Source organism: Neophocaena asiaeorientalis, unplaced genomic scaffold, assembly GCF_003031525.2.
Source record: "Neophocaena asiaeorientalis asiaeorientalis breed wild unplaced genomic scaffold, Neophocaena_asiaeorientalis_V1.1 scaffold79, whole genome shotgun sequence".
Lineage (NCBI taxonomy): Eukaryota > Metazoa > Chordata > Mammalia > Artiodactyla > Phocoenidae > Neophocaena > Neophocaena asiaeorientalis.
Window position 1 is genome coordinate 8,484,868 of NW_020175402.1, and position 19,917 is coordinate 8,504,784.

At 41.2% G+C, this 19,917-nt stretch overlaps 2 protein-coding genes across 2 annotated transcripts in view; one reads left to right on the top strand and one right to left on the bottom strand.

Moving 5' to 3' along the window:
- SNRNP40 (small nuclear ribonucleoprotein U5 subunit 40) overlaps nt 1-16,498 on the bottom strand; it is a 37,172-nt gene extending 20,674 nt beyond the window's left edge. The window contains exons 1-4 of the mRNA XM_024766791.1: nt 16,328-16,498; nt 13,465-13,594; nt 12,135-12,228; nt 10,336-10,501 (exon numbers count right to left, since the gene is read on the bottom strand). Coding sequence (XP_024622559.1) covers nt 10,336-10,501; nt 12,135-12,228; nt 13,465-13,594; nt 16,328-16,471 — 534 coding nt within the window. The 5' untranslated portion in view covers nt 16,472-16,498. The remainder of the gene's footprint in view (nt 1-10,335; nt 10,502-12,134; nt 12,229-13,464; nt 13,595-16,327) is intronic.
- A 228-nt stretch (nt 16,499-16,726) lies between these two features.
- ZCCHC17 (zinc finger CCHC-type containing 17) overlaps nt 16,727-19,917 on the top strand; it is a 54,964-nt gene continuing 51,773 nt past the window's right edge. The window contains exon 1 of the mRNA XM_024766730.1: nt 16,727-16,791. The gene's annotated coding sequence lies outside the window, so the exon portion shown is untranslated. The remainder of the gene's footprint in view (nt 16,792-19,917) is intronic.

The following is a 19,917-nucleotide window of genomic DNA, read 5'->3' on the forward strand; positions in this document are numbered from 1 at the left end:
AAAAAAAAAAAAGAGCAACAACAGACTCTGGAGAGCATCTAATTACCAGAGTTGCCACACTATAATACTCAAACGTTCAGTTTTCAACAAAAAATTATGAGGCATGAAAAGAAGCAAAAAAGTATTGCCCATACAGAAGAAAAAAACAGTCTTTCAACAAATGGTGCTGGGACAAGTGGATAACTACATGCAAAAGAATGAAGTAGACCCTTACCTCACACATGCAAAAATTAACTTGACATGGATCAAAGACCTAAATGTAAAAGCTAAAATCATAAAATTCTTAGAGAGAAACGTAGGGGTAAATCTTCATGACCCTGAATTTGGCAATGAATTATTAGATATGACACCAAAAGCACAAGTGACAAAAGAAAACAGATAAATTAGACTTCATAAAAATTAAAGACTTTTGTACATTAAAGGATATTTATCAAGAAAATGAGAAGACAACCAACAGTGGGAGAAAATATTTGCAAAACATATATCTGATAAAGGTCTAGTATCCAGAATAAATAAATCTTATAATTTATAAGATGTATAAATAAATATAAATAATCTTATAATTTAGCATCAAAACCACAAAGAGCCCAATTAATAAATGGGCAAAAGGACCCGAGTAAACATTTCTCTTTAGAAGATATAAGCACATAGAAAGACGCTCAATATCACAAATTATTTGGGAAATGCAAGTCAAAACAATAATTAGGTATCACTTCACACTCACTAGGATGGTTATAATTAAAACACACAAACACAGAAAATAACAAGTATTGGTGACGATATGGAGAAATTAGAACCCTTACACACTGCTGTTGGGAATATAAAATGATGTGGCTGTTATGGAAAAGTCTGGACGTTCCTTATTAAACAAAGAGTTACCATATGACTCAGTAGTCCCACTCCTAGATATATACCCAAGAGAAACGAAAACAGTTGTTCAAACAAAAACTTGTACATGAATGTTTGTAGCAGAATTGTTCATGATAGGTAAAAAAGTAGAAACAACTCAATATCCATCAACCGAGGAATGGATAAGCAAAAAATGGTATAGCTATACAGTGGAATATTATTTAGCCATAAAAAGGAATGAAGTACTGATAACAATACAACATGGATGAACCCTGAAACCATACGCTGAGTGAAAGAAACCAGACACAAAAGGCCGTATACCGTATGATTCTATTTATATGAAATGTCCAGAATAGGCAAATCCACAGAGACAGAAATAGATTAGTAGTTGCCAGGAGCTGGAAGGTAGAGGAAAAGTAATGACTTGCTTAATGGGTATGGGGATTCTTTTGGGGGATGATGGAAATGTTCTAGTATGGGATTGTGGTGATGGTCACACAACACTGTGAATGTACTAAATGTCACTGAATTGTACACTTTTTAAAAGGTTAAAACAGTGGATTTCATGTGAATTTTACCTCAATTTAAAAAATTATGGGAGATATCAGAGAATGTCACATATAGAATGGGTTGGTTCATTCACATATAAGACATACTGAAAGGAATATATATTAGACCATAGTATAAAATGTATTCCTTAATGTTGGTTGTGATAAAAATATTTAAAAGTTACTGTGCATAAACTACCTAGATGAGGAAACTAAAGCTCAAAGAAGGAAATGACTTGATGAAGAATACCTAGGAAGTCAACAGCAAAATGAGGACTAGATTTTAGTACTGTTTGATTCTATTACGTTAACATTGCATTAATTTAAAAGTACCAAAACGTGTGCTCATTCCTTATAATAACTAAAGTAATATATGCTTGTGTAAAAAAATTAACATTTTTTTTTAGTTCTGTTTTTTTTTTGGCCATCCCTCGCAGCTCGTGGGAACTTAGTTCCCTGACCAGGGATTGCAACCGGGCCCTCCGCAGTGAGAGCGTGGAGTCCTAACCACTGGACCACCAGGGAATTCCCAACACTTACTTTTAATGGGGGCTTGATTCATTAATAATAGAAGAGGAAGAAAGATGAAGATTAGGTATAACAACTCTAGATTCTCATACTCCAACTAACCAATTTGTTTCTATTTTTTTTTAAATAATAAACTTATAATACAACATGGGTCTACATTTTTAAAGTGTGGATAGTAGGTCCTAAATATGGTTCAGTAAATGACTGACAGACTTGAGAAGAACCATGAGGAAATGTCTTAAGACTATGGGTCATTTCATTCAGAAGAGAAAGACTTTGGGGTGATTATGTTCTAGGTTTTAATTTTTTTTTTTTTGCGGTACACGGGCCTCTCACTGTTGTGGCCTCTCCCGTTGCAGAGCACAGGCTCCAGACGCGCAGGCTCAGCGGCCATGGCTCATGGGCCTAGCTGCTCCACGGCATGTGGGATCTTCCCGGACCGGGGCACGAACCCGTGTCCCCTGCATTGGCAGGTGGACTCTCAACCACTGCGCCACCAGGGAAGCCCCTGGTTCTAGGTTTTAAAGGGTTTTCAGAAAAAAAAGGAATCAACCATGGAATCATAGTAAAGGCCAGGGGTTTAAATTCAATCCTGTGGTAAACAAGTAGAATATGAGTTGTCCCTGTGCCAAGATACCTCTTCTTTCCAATTCTCATGGTTTAGGATGAAAGTAGTTTCTACTTCATTGATGGAAACATGAACTAAAAAAGGCTTAGTGTTACTCAGATCGATGATGCAAAAAGAGTGCTTCACTCCTCTTCTAGAGACCCAACAGCCAACCCTTACCCATCAAACTCTCTGGCTATAGAATGAAGTCCAAACCTCGTAGCTTGGAATTCAAGGTCTTGATAATCTAGTTCCCACATCTTACCAGACTTACTACAATCTCTGTCTTAACAAATATTCTCTACTCAGGTCAAATCAATCTGTCTTTATCGTAAAAGCTATGGTAGCCACTTAAAGCTTGATTCAAATATTTCAGAATTTTAGTTCCAGACAACCAAAATTTTTAAAAGATTATTTTATTCTGAAATATTCACTTACCAAAAAAATTGTAAACGAGAACTTTGTTTTGCCTAAATCATTTGAGTTGCTGACCTAATGCCCTGACACTCCTAAATACTTCAGTATATTTAATGTGCTTGTCTCACAAGATGTTCTCCTACGTAATCTCAACACAACCATCAGAATCAAGAAACTAACACCCATACATTACTATCATCCTCAGATCTCATTCAAGTTTCACCACTTGTCCCAATAGGGTCTTTTATTGCAAAAGGATTCAGTTCAGAATCATATGTTGAATTTATTTATTTATTTATTTGTAAATACTTATGTATTTATTTGGCTGCGCCGGGTCTTAGTTGCGGCACGTGGGATCTTTAGTTGCAGAATGTGAGATCTAGTTCCCTGACCAGGTATCGAACCTGGGCCCCCTGCATTGGGAGCACAGAGTCTTGGCCACTGGACCACCAGGGAAGTCCCCATATGTTAAATTTAGCTGTCATGTTTCTTTAGTCTCCTTCAGCCAGGAAGAGTTTCTTAGACTTTCCTAGAGTTTCATAACCTTGACGCTTCGCAAAATTATAGGACAGTAATGTTCCTCAATTTGTGTGTCGGATGTTTTCTCATGATTAGATTCAAGTTATTTGGCAGGACTATACTGAAGTGATGTTGTATTTTCATTGTATCCTATCGAGTGGCTCACAATTTTCATTTGTCCCATTACTAAAAACATTCAAAACATTTTTTTTTCTTTTAAATTCTGGCTGCACTACATGGCTTGCAGTATTTCAGTTCCCCGACCAGGGACTGAACCCAGGCCATGGCAGTGAAAGTGCTGAATCCTAACCACTAGACTACCAGGGAACTCCCATAACATTCAATTTGATCATTTAAGAGACTCCTCTGGTAAGCTTTTTTGCATAAGACATTCTAGGCCCACCGTGTACTTTCCCTGCCCAGACCTGAAATAAGGAGCCCTTTTAGTGGAAAATGGTATTTAAAGGCCAAGACCTATACAGTAGATGTGCTCATTGGTTTTGGGGTGTTGTTCCTAGACCCTCTAAGTGGACAGTTAGGCAATATATGCATACACAGGTACACACACATACATCTACAAACACACATTTACATCTAATTTTTTTCCTACACTTATCTGTTTATATATTGAATGTCGTGAGCTCACACTGATACTCTGAATTCGATACTGACAACACAAGATGCATTTTAGTTTTCTCTTTCTGTATTGGTAAATCCTTTCTCTGACAGTGAGAAATCTGCCCCCCATTATACTTATTATATTTACTTATTTGATCAGGCTTCCTGTATGTAACCAATCTCCTACATCCTCTTCCAGCTGCCTCCTGCATGGATGTCCTCTTTCCCTGTTTGAATGGGACTCCCATTCTGGGCTGATTCTATGTGAAACCCCTCCTCACCCCATTTGGGTGACCCCTCTGTGTGAACGCTCTCTTCACTCTGCTCTGGCTCTAATACCACTTTCCAGGCTGCCCTTCCTCAGGGACTCCATCCTTGTCTGAGTCTGCTCAGACTCAGACTCCCTACCTGAACTGCTCCCACCCTGTGTGGGCACCCTCAACTCAGGCTCTGACACCTACTGTCTCCCCCACACCAACGTGTAGATGACTCTTTGACCCTGCTACGGCACTGATTCTCCATGCTGGGCTCCTCCCTCCAGTTCCCCACACTGGGCCATCTACCTCGTGCTGTGTGGATGCCCTCCTTACCCTATGCAGTTTCCATCTCCCTACACTGGATGCGGATACTCCCCCATCCAGTGTGGATGCTCTCCTTTCATCTCACTTGGGTTCTGACACGCCACTCTGGGACACTTTGGCCTATCCCCACCTCTAACCCAAACACCTTTCCTACTTCAGTCTATGTAATGGTACCAGGACTTGAATTGTTTGTAAAAGGGAATAACATATATGATTTCACTTAATTGCTTCATTAGAAGAAAGAATGGATTGCTGAAAATGGTTTGAAAAGACTGGTATGGACAATGCTGAGGGTACCACTTCTAGACTGAAAAATACAAGAGTTATTGAAACCTCTGCTTTCTGTTGAGAACTCTGACAAATAAGAAACATGACATATTCCTTCTTAGATAAGCACAAGTTATTAAACTCCTATAGTTATAAACCTAGCAACAGAAAGCAACAATAAAGCATTCCAACTTGGCAAGTAACTAAAAGGCATATGTAAAAGGCTGTTCAATGAAGCAACAGGGCTTCCCTGGTGGCGCAGTGGTTGAGAGTCTGCCTGCCAATGCAGGGGACACGGGTTCGAGCCCTGGTCTGGGAAAATCCCACATGCCGCGGAGCAACTAGGCCCGTGAGCCATGGCCGCTGAGTCTGCGCATCTGGAGCCTGTGCTCCGCAACAAGAGAGGCCGCGATAGTGAGAGGCCCGCGCACTGCGATGAAGAGTGGCCCCCACTTGCCGCAACTAGAGAAAGCCCTTGCACAGAAACGAAGACCCAACACAGCCAAAAATAAAAAAAATAAAATAAAATAAAATAAAATAAAATAAAATAAAAAAATGAAGCAATAATTATATAAATAATATATTGAAATTAAAAATAAAGAACTAGTTAAAAAGTCACTTTAAGTAATGTGATATATTGCACATTTAAAAAATACTGCCTTGAAAATAAATACTGCCTTGAGTATGATTATTTCAAACCATGTTTAATTAAGGGAGAAGAGAAGCAAGAAACTGAAAGAAGGAAAGAGTAGAAAAGAACGTATACAATGGAAGGTAGTAGAAAAAGAAAAAGCTAAGGAGAGATGGAAAGATAAATATGAGCACAAAGACAAAATGAAACAAAGTCAGAGAAAAGATAAAAGAAGAAAAGGTGAAACTAAACAAGAATAAGTTCCTAAGGACTCCCCTAGTGGTCCAGTGGTTAAGACTTCACGCTCCCAATGCAGGGGGCCCACATTTGATCCCTGGTCAGGGAACTAGATCCTGCATGCTGCAACTAAAAGATGCTGCATGCCACAACAAAGATCCCACGTGCCACAACTAAGACCCACCACAGCCAAAAAAAGAGAAAAGAATAAGTTCCTAGATGGTTACCATAGCAAGCCCTCAATAAATGTTTGTTAACAAAATTCATTAGGGCACTCTTGCCTCTGCCTTTTGAAATGCCAATTAGCAAATCAGCTGTTAGGTCTCTCCAATTATAGTACACCTACGTTAAGACCTCTGGGAATTTCATGCGAAACTTGTGAAATCTGAACAAGACTGAGGGATCGTAGCAATGTCACCTTTTATAGTTATGAGACAAGTTAACGTTGCTGAAAACTGGGTGAAGAGTAAATGGGATCTCTGTATTATCTCTTAGAACAGCATGAGAATCTATAATTCTCTCAACAAAAAGGAAAATAAACCTATTAAAAAACAAAAACAAAACAAAACAAAAAGACCTCTGGTAGTTATTCCTAAGCCACAGACTCTCAGTCAAGCATCAAGGGGCCCAAGTGATTGTTTATTACAAAACCATTTAGTAGAAAACATCTCAAAGCAGATAATCCAGTAGGTCAGTGTCACCACCTTTAATTATGAAAAAAAGCAAATTCATTTAAAAAAGCAACAAACAATCACAAGTTGAGTGTGATTTCTCAGATGTTCTCCTTTGAAATCCCTCCCTGTTTAATCATTAAAAAAAAAAAATCTAGAGTCAAAAACTAGTGCCAAAGAAAGAATAAAATGGTACTACAAAGCAGCATGTCCTGTGTGCCCCTGAAGTAGGTTACTATTTCTAGGCCTCATTTTCCTCATCTGTAAAGTGAGGATGCTGGAGGAGATCAGTGGCTCCCAAAATATCATACCTGCTATATCAAATCACTTGAGGAACACATTTAACATTCTGATTCTAAAAAACACAATACCATTGACATTAGCATCCAAAAACAGAGAAATACTTAGGTGTAAATGTAACAAAATCTGTACATGATCTCTATGTGGAAAACTTAAAAACTCTAATGAATGAAATCAAAGTAGAACGAAATAAATGGAGAGATATTGCATGTTCACGGGTAGGAAGACTCAGCATTGTCAAGATGTCAGTTCTTCCCAATTTGATCTATAGATCAATCATACTGATCAATGCAATGTCAACCAAAATTCCAGTTAAGTTACTTCACGGATATCAACAAATTGGAGTTTATCTGGAAAGGCAAAAGACCCCAACTTGCCAATACAATATTGGACAACAAAGCTGGAGGACACTACCCAACTTCAGGATTTACTATAAAGCTAGTAATCAAGACAGTGTGATACTGGCAAAAGAACTGACAAATAGATCAATGGAAGAGAATAAAAGGCCTAGAAATAGACGCCCATAAATACAGTCAATTGGTCTTTGACAAAGGAGCAAAGGCAATACAATGGAGCAAAGAGAGTTTCTTCAACAAATGGTGGAACAACTGTATGTCCACATGTTAAAAAAAAAGTGAATATTTTTTTGCACCTTTCACAGAAATTAACTCAAAATGGATCACAGACCTATATGTAAAATATTAAACTCCTAGAAAGTAACACAGAAGAAAACTTGGGTGACCTACGGTATGGTGATGACTTTTAGATATAACACCAAAGGCACAATCTATGAAAGAAATCATTGATAAGCTGAACTTCATTAACATTAAAAACTTCTCTGTGAAAGAAAATGTCAAGAAAATTAGAGGACAAGCTACAGACTGTTGAGAAAATATTTGCAAAAGACACATCTGTTAAAGGACTATTATCCAAAACACAGTAAAGAACTCTTAAATTCAACAATAAAAAACACGGACTTCCCTGGTGGTGCAGTGGTTAAGAATCCGCCTGCCAATGCAGGGGACACAGGTTCGAGCCCTGGTCTGGGAAGATCCCAGATGCCGTGAAGCAACTAAGCCCGTGCGCCACAACTACTGAGCCTGCGCTCTAGAGCCCATGAGCCACAACTACTGAGCCTGCATACCACAACTACCGAAGCCCGCGTGCCTAGAGCCTGTGTTCTGCAACGAGAAGCCACCACAATGAGAAGCCCACGCACCACAACGAAGAGTAGCCCCCGCTCGCCATAACTAGAGAAGGCCCGCATGCAGCAATGAAGACCCAACGCAGCCAAAAATAAATAAATAAATTTATTAAAAAAACAAAACAATAACAAACAACCAGATCAAAAATTGAGCTAAAGAACTTAACAGATACCTCATCAAAGAAGTACACAGATGGCAAATAAGCATATGCAAAGATGCTCAACATTGTGTTACCAGAGGAGGAGGGTAGAAGAAGTGGGAATTGGAGGAAGGTGGTAAAAAGTACAAATTTCTAGTTATAAGATACATAAGTACTAAGGATGTAATGTACAATATGACTACAGCTAACACTGCTATATGATATATAGAAAAGTTAAGACAGCATATCTTAAGAGCTCTCATCACAAGAAAAAAATTTTCCCATTTTTTTCCTTTTTGTTGTATCTATATGAGAAGATGGATGTTGGTCAAATCTACTGATAATCATTTCACAATATATGTGAATCGAACCATCTTGCTGCATGCCTTAAATTTGTACAGTGATGTATGTCAATTATTCTCAATAAAACTGGAAAAAAGAAGATGTTCTACATCATATATCATTGGGAAAATGCAAAGTAAAACAAAAAGTAAGATACTACTACACACCTATTAGAAAGGCCAAAATCTGAAACACTGACAACACCAAATGCAGACAAGGATGGGGAACAAAGGAACACTCATTCATTGCTGGTAGGAAGAAAAAATGGTGCAGCCACCTTGGAAGACAGTTTGGCAGTTTCTTACAAAACCTTTACTGCACAATCCAGCAATTGTGCTTCTCAGTATTTACCCAAAGAGTTAAAACCTTAGGTCCACACAAAAACCTACACACAGATGTTTAGAGCAGCTTTATTCATAATTGCCAAAACTTGGAAGCAACCAAGATGTCCTTCAGTAGGTGAATGGATAAATAAACTGTGGTACATCCAACAACGGAATATTATTCAGCACCGAAAAGAAATGAACTATTAAGCCATGAAAAAACATGGAGGAATCTTAAATGCATATTACTAGGTGAAAAAAGCCAATCTGCAAAGGCTATACACTTTATGAGTCTACCTATATATGACATTCTGGAAAAGGCAAAACTAAGGAGACAGCAAAAAGATCAGTGGTTCCCTGGGGTTGAGAGGAATGAATAGGTGGAACATAAAGGATTTTTAGGGCAGTTGAAATACTCTGTATGATACCATAGTGCCAGATACATGTCATTACACATCTGTCCAAACCCACAGAATATACACCACTAAAAGTGAACCCTAATGTAAACTATGGACTTTGGGTGATAATGACATGTCAATGTAGGTTCATCAATTGTAACAAAGGTACCATTCTGGTGGGGGAAGCTATCCATGGTGGGGGCAGTGGATATATGGGAAATCTCTGTACCTTTCCCTCAATTTTGCAGTGAACCTAAAACTGCTCTAAAAAAATAAAGTCTGGGGACTTCCCTGGTGGCACAGTGGTTAAGAACCCGCCTGCCAATGCAGGGGACACGGGTTCGAGCCCTGGTCTGGGAGGATCCCACATGCTGCGGAGCAACTAAGCCCGTGCACCACAACTACTGAGGCTGAGCTCTAGAGCCCATGAACCACAACTACTGAAGCCCACACACCTAGAACCCATGCTCCACAACAAGAGAAGCCACCGCAATAAGAAGCCCATGCACTGCAATGAACAGTAGCCCCTGCTCCCCGCAACTAGAGAAAGCCCACCTGCAGCAACAAATACCCAATAACAAAACAAAAAAAATCCCATTCCAGACCTACTAAACCAGAATCTGGGTATTTTTAGCATGTTCTTCACGTAATTCTGATATGCATACAGGTCAGCAATCATTGGACTAAATGACTTTTAATACCCCATCCTGTTACTAAAACCACGTACTATATAGTCAGTATATAAAACCTTTTTATTATACTGACTATAATTACACAACAGTCTTGTAAGACATGTATATTATTGTCAGTGTTCTAAAGACTGATAAGCTGAGGATCAGAAAAGTGAACTGCCTATGGTCACACAATTAAGTAAACAGCTAAGTCAAGAATCCAATTATTCTTGGATGGTGGACCACTTTATTCCAAGTCACAATGGTTCAACACAGTTGTAATATTATTCTATATGATACCTAAAAAAAGAAAAAAACCCTTAACTGCTTATTATTTTAAACATATTTTAAATAGTGTCTGTTTGGGGAAATGTCTGATGAAACAAAGTTGTGGAGAGGAGGGTAAAGCACAGGTGGGAAGACAAGATAAGGTTCACATTATGTCACCTCAGAAACCCTCAACACACAGACAGACAACACCCACCTTAACTGTACCGTCGTCACTGCCAGTGCAGACAAGCTGGGGACCCCTCCTGGCCGGATAACAGGAATTCACAAAGGAAGTGTGCCCCTTCAGTCTTTTAACTCTCTCGCCTGTTTCACTATCCCACACCGCCACAGTTTTATCTGTGGATGCTGAGAAGAGCATACTAGAAGGTGAGAGGAAGAACAAAAAAATAAGTGAAGACAAGGAATAGCCATCTATCTTCTCCACTTGCCAAAACGTGCCAGTCTTCAAGATCACTAACGTGCTCTGACAGCTTGGCACCTGATGCTGGAATGCCTCACCTTACATAACAAAATCCTAATCACGCTCTAGACCCAGTTATAAGGTCTGCTCTACGAAATGTAAAAAAAAATTCCCTGTCAGTCCCCACATCATACATCTAATACAGCAGTCTTCTCAATCTTTCCCTCCTTTTTGATATACAACACTTTACACATCCTTCCACTTGGAAATGTTTAATCACTCCCTGCTGTGGAGGTGAGACACACTGTAGCAATTCCTGACCCAATGGCTTGGTAACTCTCTTTCTCTAAAACTCAAAAGGTTTTGTCTCTGAGGCTGATTTCTAAGTTCTGATTGAATTTACAATGCTTTCTTTACTCAAATAGGAAAAATTTATACAAGACTATGCACCCAGTTGTTCAGGGAACCCTAAAATTTTTAGGGGTCAGAGCTGTAAAACAGTAAATGTTTACTGAAATACCGAATGGGATTAATTAACTTTGTATAACCACATTTTTATATTATCTGTAGTTATTCTAAAGTTATGCAATTGTTAAAATATTTATAATAAATAGTATGGTATAGTAAACAGATATGACAGGTGAATAATGTTAAGGGTAAAAAGCAGCAGACAAGATTGTACAAGTAGTTCTTTTTTTTTAAATTTGGCTGTGCTGCGTGGTTTGTGGGATCTTAGTTCCCCGACCAGTACTGAACCCAGGCCACGGCAGTGAAAGCGCTGAGTCCTAACCACTGGACTGCCAGGGAACTCCCACAAGTAGTTCTAATATATACAAAAAAACCAAACTGTTTTGAATAGGAAAAAGGCTTGAGAAAAACGTATCATAATATTAACAGTGATTATCTTTGGAGTGGTAAAAACGTGGGCTATTTGGTCATTTTCCTGCTTTTTTTCCGAGTTTTCTTGAAATAGATTATTTTATTATTACTTTTATAATAAAAGTCGCTAATTTTTATATATGTAAATTACATTTTATGTCTTAAAATTTTTCTTTCTGCGATGTTGATATGTTAGATAGAGGTGATATGTCTATAAATGCATACATGGAACAATAAACACCTTACTTGGGTTACAGCGATAGGATAATAAAGTGGTTGTCCAAAACGCAGATTTTTTTCTTTTTAAACATCTTTATTGGAGTATAGTTGCTCTACAATGGTGTGTTAGTTTCTGCTGTATAACAAAGTGAATAAGCTATACATAAACATATATCCCCATAGCTCCACCCTCTTGCGTCTCCCTCCCACCCTCCCTATCCCACCCCTCTAGGTGGACACAAAGCACCAAGCTGATCTCCCTGTGCTATGTGGCTGCTTCCCACTAGCCATCATTTGGTAGTGTATATGTGTCCATGCCACTCTCTCACTTCGTCCCAGCTTACCCTTCCTCTTCCCCGTGTCTTCAAGTCCATAAAACGCAGTAGTTTTTGACAGCACAGTCTCCTGAGAGAAAACTCAGGGATGAAATGTGAAAGGATGCCAAGAAGAATTACTATAAGAAGCAGTTGTCACCCACTATGCAGAATACTCACCTGCCATCTGTGTTATAATGCAGTTCCATCACTGCTCCACTGTGTCCCTTCAATGTAGCATAGTTATCGCAGTCACCATAGACATTCCACAACACTGTTAGGGCGACAGGGGTTCTGTGAGCATTACTAGGCAAAAGAAAACTCATTATTGGCCATGGAAAGGGTACTTATGAATTCACTAGAACAACAGTTCTGAAATTATACTCCTTTGGAACACTATTAGTTCTATTAGCTAGATCAATTTTCTTAACATTAAAACAAAAATAGTGCAATATTTTCACATTTCATAAAATAAAAACATTTTAGTTAATGGCTATAATTTTTTAAATCTTAAGTGTTTCTCCTGTACTTTTAAAAAGTTGGCACTCACAGCTACTGTCTGCTATGAGTAGAAGCAGACTGCAAAATGATGGTACTTATGGGAAACTCTGGAAGCTGCAACTGACTTGAAGGTCATAGGAGAACTTTATACTACATTCACTCATTGCAAATGTACTAAATACCTATGCCAGGTGCTGGAGTAAAATAAGGTAAATGAATAGACACAGTTCCAATCCTTAGGGAGCTTGGTCCAGCACAGAGTGAAGTTTGATGAGTGTTATTAAGGAACACTCTATACACAATAAGGTATTTAGAGTTATTTTCCTGCTGATAAAACTGTTTCTAGTTTGTTCAATGAAATTAAGCAAATCAGTAGTTTAAGTACGTTCTGCAAAGATCCTTAAGCCTTCCAGAGACTTGGCCACTAGTAAGTTTAAGGAACACAGAACCAGAACACCAAAATCAAAACAGACATCATCCACCCTGAGGCACAGTTATAAGCAAAGAGCCAAAAGACTTCTTGACTAGTAGCTGAGAATCAGGTAGCAGATCCTATTGACGGACAGGTAGATTATCCAAGTGAGTTGCCACGTCAAGACTCCCTCCTTCCTTTCCAAATGCTAAGATTCTGAGGGAATGGATCAAGAGGAGAGCCTCAGTATCTTTGGGAAAAAGTTATCTCTCTCCTCTTTACTCCCATTAGCCTGTTAAGCCTAGATCTCCAGTCTTGCTAAATCAGCTCGAGATTTGCCTCCATGAGGACGATGTTCTCAAACTAGAGCGACTCACTATCCAACTGGTCACGTAATTCCTTCTGTATTTACCACATGGACCCTGAGTTCTACACCCCAAATCATTCAGCATTTTCATGACCCTATTTTAGCATATTAGCCACATAGTTTGTTATGTGACCAACTTAGACTTATACTCTCTATGGCACTGAAGGTTTTAAAAAGTAGTCACTATTTGGCAGACAGCAATTACTCCAGATTCAAAAACTATGCCTTACATATCAGTCGGTCAAATCCTGCAGATGCTAAGGTGGATCCATTGGGGTGAAACTTGCAGCAATACACTTCCCCTTCATGTCCTGAGAGAAGCATGATTGGGGCTTGAAGGGAGGAACATCTTGGAGGCCCCTAAACAAAAGAGAGAAGTACAGAGTAGTCACTTCATACAGGCAAAGGAGACTGAAAGGTCGGGGAATGGGGAGTATAAGGAAAACACAGGGGAAACTGATCGAGTGTATTTCTCCTGATTTAGAGAATGGCAACTCTTCGCACATAACTTATGTCTCCAATTTTATACTCTCCTGCTGAAGTTTCCAGTGTCTATCTGTTATACTAACTCTCTTCCTCCCTCACTGTGCTCCCATCCCATACCCAACTTTTATTTAGTTAGTTTTTAAATTCGAGCGCTCAGTTGCCTGCTTGCCTCCTTTCAAGTTTGACCTCATTTCTTAGGCTGAGTGCCCATATTTTTGTCTTATCATTGTCCTACATCATTTTTAAAAAATTAAATTATTTATTTTTGGCTGGGTCTTCGTTGCTGCGCGCGGGCTTTCTCTAGTTGCCGTGAGCAGGGGCTACTTTTTGTTGCGGTACGTGGCTTCTCATTGCAGTGGCTTTTCTCGTTGTGGAGCACGAGCTCTAGGCGCGTGGGCTTCAGTACTTGTGGCACGCAGGCTCAGTAGTTGTGGCTCATGGGCTCTAGAGCGCAGGCTCAGCAGTTGTGGTGCGTGCGCTTAGTTGCTCCGCAGCATGTGGGATCTTCCTGGACCAGGGCTCGAACCTGTGTCCCCTGCATTGGCAGGTGGATTCTCAACCACTGCATCACCAGGGAAGCCCTATACCCAACTTTTAACTGTTCAAACACATTAAACTAATTTCTGCCTCAGGATCTTTTACACTTGTTGTTGCCCCTGACAGGAACCCCCTTCCTCTAGATCTTCCTATGTGTGGCTCCTTCCAAATGTTTCCTCTTCAGAAAGTCTTTCCTGGAACACTCAAGCTCAAGCAGCACCCTACCTCCCCTCTGCATTCGATCAACCCTGCTGTATTCTCTCACAGCACCTATCACTATCTGAAATTACCTTCCTTATGTGTTTGTTTACATTTTGTTTCCCCTGGCCTGCCACTAGAAAAGCTCTGTGAGTGCTGGAATCTTACCAGTGTAATTCTACACTGTTTTCCCAGTTTCTAGTTTGATGAATGAATGATTGAACTAAGCTCCCAAAACCCTGCAGGGTACAGTTATTAAGCAAAGTAGTTTTGATTATGATCTTGGACATTAAGCCTAGCCTTGGGCAATCCAAAGAAACCTGGGCTGATATTTTTACTTGTCAGACAGAAGAACAAGTTCACTATTAATAATCCCCAAATCTCTTCAGTTTTCCAGCTTACTCATTTACTCAAAAAATACTACGTGCCAGGCACTGTTCTATGCACTGATAAAACAGGATTGAACAAAATAAACAACGGAGCTTGTGTTCTAGTGGGAAGGAGGGGCAGAAAGGAGGGAGGGAAGGCAGAAACAAGTAAAACATATAGATGGTGGTATGTGCTATGGAGAAAAACAAAGCAGCAATGTGGGCTAGTGAGCACAGGGTATTGCAATTTAAAACAGGCTCGTCAAGAAAGGCTTCACGGAAAAAGTGATACTTGAACAGAGGTTGGGAGGAGTTGAGTGTGTAAACCATGTGGACATTTGGAAGAAGAGTAAATCCGTAGGGGGAGCAGCAAATGCAAAGGCTTTGTGGCAGGAGCATGGAAGCCAGTGTGCCTGGAGCAGGGTGAGCAATGGAAAATTGGTAGTTCAGAGAGATCAAGGGAAAGAGGGCAAAAGACTGTCAGGATTTTAGTTTTACTCTGAGTGAAGTGAAAAGCCAGGGAAAGCTTTCAGCAGGGGGTAATACGATCCGATGTTTAGAAGGATTCCTCTGGCTGCTGGACCGAGACTAGACTGAGCATCCGTGAACAGAAACAGGAATACCATTAGGATCCTACAGCAATAATGCCAGATGAGATAATGATGGTTTAGACCAGGAGCTAGTGATGGAGCTGGCAGAAGTAGTAGCAAGTCTGGATATATTCTGAGGACAGTGCCAGCAGGATTTATTGACCAGCTGGCTGAGGAGCTGGGGAGGGGGGTACATATATTTCTTCCGCTGAGCCTAACAGGACCGAGGGAGAGGTGTGATCACCACCTCTATCGTACAAGAAATGTAGTTAAGTGCATGGATTCTGAATTTAAAATCTGTTCCTATCAGTTACTAGATAACTTTGTTTCCCCATCTACAAAATGGGATAATAGCAATTCCTAACTTTCAGGCAGTTACCAAGACTAATGGAGTTTTCATATACAAAGAAAGCACTTAGTACAAGAGCTCAATGGATGGTAACTATTCCACGGTTGTTACTAATACTAGTGCAGAGAAACAGAGGGAAAAGCAAGTTGCCCCAAGTCCCAAGGCGAGCCAGTATCTTTCATTTCCTTCCTTCCTTCCTTCCCTCATTCATTCATTCATCCATCCACTCTTCTAACTTTCCTGAACGTTTATTCTATGCCGGATCCCTGGAACACTTAAGATTCCAAAGCCCCGGCCCCGGTTTTGAGCTCAAGGTCCTTAAGCCTAATTCTAACGCCTCCTCACAGGGCGGTCGAGATGTCGAAAACGGGCGTCAAACGGGGAAATATATGGAGCATCGCAGAGTGTTGGCCGCTATTACAGTGCTTTTCTGCTTTAACTCCAGGGTGAGGGAGTCCCGCTCCGTCCCCGCAGTGTGGGGAAAGGGCCGGTGCGGGATCACCAGGTACAGCGCTGAGGAGAGAGGAAGAGCTGAGGGCCGAAGGCCGCCTGCTCCCTTACTCACCGCTTGCAGCAAAGCTCCCGGCGCCGCCTGCTGCTGCCCGGCTCCGGGGCCCGACCCCGCAGCTCCCAAAAGCAATTCATGCCGCGGCCGCTTGACTGGGACCAGCGGTAACTCTGGGCCCTTTCGCTTCTGCTGTTCTATCATGGCGGCAGCCGCTCTCCTCAAGCCGCCACTGACCGCGCTGACACCCTCAGGCACCACACGATTGGCTCCAACTTTGTCTTCCCCCGGAACTTCCGGCTTGGAGAAACCAATCAGCTTCCAATACTCCCCTCTGCACCGCCCCCTGGAGAGTCTCCTGTTATTGGTCAGTTCTTTCTGCCCTTACGAGAGTACTATTCCAGGATTGGTGAATAGAGCTGGAGTCCCACCTAGGCGCGCTGCGTCCTGTGGGTGGAAGCTCGCTGACTGGGTTTCGGTGTTGCGCGCAATGCTGCGGCGAGGAGATCGGACGCTGACACCGAGTAAGTGTAAGGAAGATCGGGGGTGGGGGCAGTGGAATCTGGAGGCGGCGCCTCCGTTATGTGGTCTGAGGCTGGCCCTTCTCAGCTGCAGGTTTGATTGCAAGGGGCAGAGGGGGGCCCCGAGTTCCTAGCTCTTGTGTGTAGTAGCCTGGGTTCCCTTTCTAGGGCTGGAGCAGAGCTTTGGGGTCTCTGCGCCTGCCTGGGGCCCTCGACGACTGACTTTTTCAACAAGAGCCTTTCTTGTCGAGCCCCGTGCCAGGCGCTCCCAGGGAGAAGAGGCCTGTCTCCCAGCCTCCACTAGGGTCCTCTCTGACTGAGGAGGCCGCCTTGTTTCTGCCATGATTCTGCAGCCTTTTTTTTAGCGCCTGCTCAGTGCTCCTGAGAGAGACGGAGATGAAGGAAATGTCCGACTCTCGGCTTCCAGAGCACAGCCTTGTTGAGAAATTCGGATTCATACCTGTGAACTAGGCCTTCTCCTTAATCGTGCAACTGATATTTATTGTGCAAAGCACTGGGGAGACATTGTGAACCAAACATGGTCTCTGACTTCAGGGCTGTTGTTAGTCCGGTGGGGGAAACAGATGCTCACCAATGATCTCACTAAGAAATGCAAAGTAAGTGCTGCCTACGAGAGGAAGGTGGTGTTATGAGTGCCTGGAATAAGCAGGAAGGTTTCTCTAAGGAAAAGATGCCTGAACTGATACCTGAAGGAACAGTTCTAATTAGTTGGGTGAAGAGAGGAAGGCAGCGTATTCCATACAGAACAGCATGTGCAGAGGTCCTGTGGCACATGTGAGGAAAGTGACTAACAGGCACAAAGAGGCCAGTGTGGCCAGGACAAAGGGAACAGAGGGGAATGTGGTACAAGATGAAGCTGGAGGTGGGCAGAGGCCAGACTTTGTAGCTTTTGCTTTAAGACTGATGGGAGATCCCTGAGGGTTTTTTTTTTTTTTTGCAGGTGGTGGGGTAGGGGAAGCAGCTTGATCCCTCAGGGCTTAGTAGTGTGAACAGATTGGAGGGGAGATAGATGCAGATAGACCACTTTGGTGAGAGTTGTTGGCAGTGAAGACTGGGGTATTGGTGGAACTGAGAGCTAGATATTTCCTAGACTCCTCTGCACCTGAGATGAGAATTGAATTTGGAAGTGAGAGGAGGAGGAGAGTGAGAGGCATGCCGTTTTGCTGGCAAATACCACAGCAGAGGCAGTGAGTTTCTTAGTCATCCGCTTTTTGGTTTCATGACTTTCTGCAATGATAGGCATGACTTTCTTGATCATGGCAAAGACTTGTTTTGTGGGTTAGGAGGTGTTCCTGGGAAGTTCTACCAGTACTTCCTATAGCCCTTGTGGTAATTTTGTAAGTCACATAATACCTGGCAATAAATCCCAGTTTCTGTTTAACCTAGCTGGAATGTGTTCCAATATGTGCAACTATACTCCATCAGGGTAGGGGTACTGCCAGTTAGGTGAGCTATAAAGACAGAGTTAAAGGGAAGTTAAGCTATTGTTTGAATGATGGGCTATGGAATCTAAGCTGGATAGGGAGGAAAGTGAAGAAAAAAGAGGGCTGATAGATTGGAAGAAAATAGAGGTCAGTATATCAGGATTCTGATGCGGTCAATCTGCTAGAGGACTTCCGTTTATCCTTAAAGGCCTACTCAGTTGTCACCTTTTAAACTTCTTGCTTCCCCCAGGCCCTTCTCTTTCTTGTTTTCTTAATACTTTGAACCTAATCACTAGCCCTGATCATGCTACATTGTAATTGGTCACCATTATCCTTACACGACTAGGAAGCCTTTGATGACAGGGACTGTGTTGAAAAGAATGGTTTAGTGGCAAGTGTGTGTGGCTCTTGGAATGGCCTAAGATTTATCTCTTTCTAGCTATGAATTTTCGACAAGTTACTTCATTCCTGTAAAACAGAGATAGCTATTTTGTAGAGTTGTTTTAAGGATTGAAAGGAGGTTTATGGGGACTTCCCTGGTGGTCCAGCGGTTAAGGCTCTGTGCTGCCAATGCAGCTGGCCTGGGTTCAGTCCCTGGTCAGGGAACTGCATCCCGCATGCTGCAACTAAGAGCCCACATGCTGCAACGAAAATGCCGTGTGCTGCAACTAAGACCCGGCACAGCCAAATAAATAAATATTTTTTTAAAAAAGAAAGGAGGTTTATGAAGTGCCTAGCACAGAGCCTGATATATAAACATCAATAAAGGTGCTGAACTGATAAATTAACTAACAGTTTAAAATAGAGTAAAATTAAGTACTTCAGTAGACAGTTACAAATTCCTGTGTGCTCTATACTGTGGAAAGCACTGGAGAGTTGAAGGATATGATGGAGTGCAAGACAAGGGCATGCTTGGAAGAATTTCACAATCCATAAAGGAAAGAAAAAATATTCGTAAATAGGATTGGAATCCCATCTCCATCATTCATAGTTTTGTAATCTTGAACAAGGTAATTTAGCTTCTCCTGTGTCTTAGTTTCTTCATCTGTAAAATACCTTACCAAACAAAACGATAATTGCCTATCTTGTTAGGGAGGTCGAAAGGGAATTAACTTAGTTAAGACAAGTAAAGCTTCTAGGTTAAAGGCAAATAGGGAGCCCTCAAATATTAGCTATTATTATTAGAAGACTTGGAAGGGACCTTAGGGATTGTTGACTGGTCCTGGGGTCCAGTACCAAAATGGCTAACTCTGAGCAGCCCTTGTCAAGACATTTGACCTCTGTTAGCCTCATCTTCAATTAAATAAGAGTAGTGGACTGAATGACCTTAATAATTGCTTTCAGCTTTCACTTTTTATGAGTCCATTTTTGTTTTTCCTTGTTTCTTACTATTTTTCCTCTTTCTTGCCTTTGGCCATTTTGTCAACAGATCCATGACCAGAGCACAAAATGGGAAAAGCATCTGTCTAAGATAGTTACTCTAGAAATTTGATGGGAAGGAGGAGGATTGGGCCACCAGTTTGATATTTGAAAGTCTTCCATCTTTTGACCTGCCCAGCGAATTGTGTGGAACTCAGTTCCTTCTGCTACATTTTTTAGACCAGAATGCTTTCTTCTTTCTTTACCTGTGTTTGCCACATAGTAAGGTTCTATTCACTCATTCAAGAAAACTTTGAGTACCTAC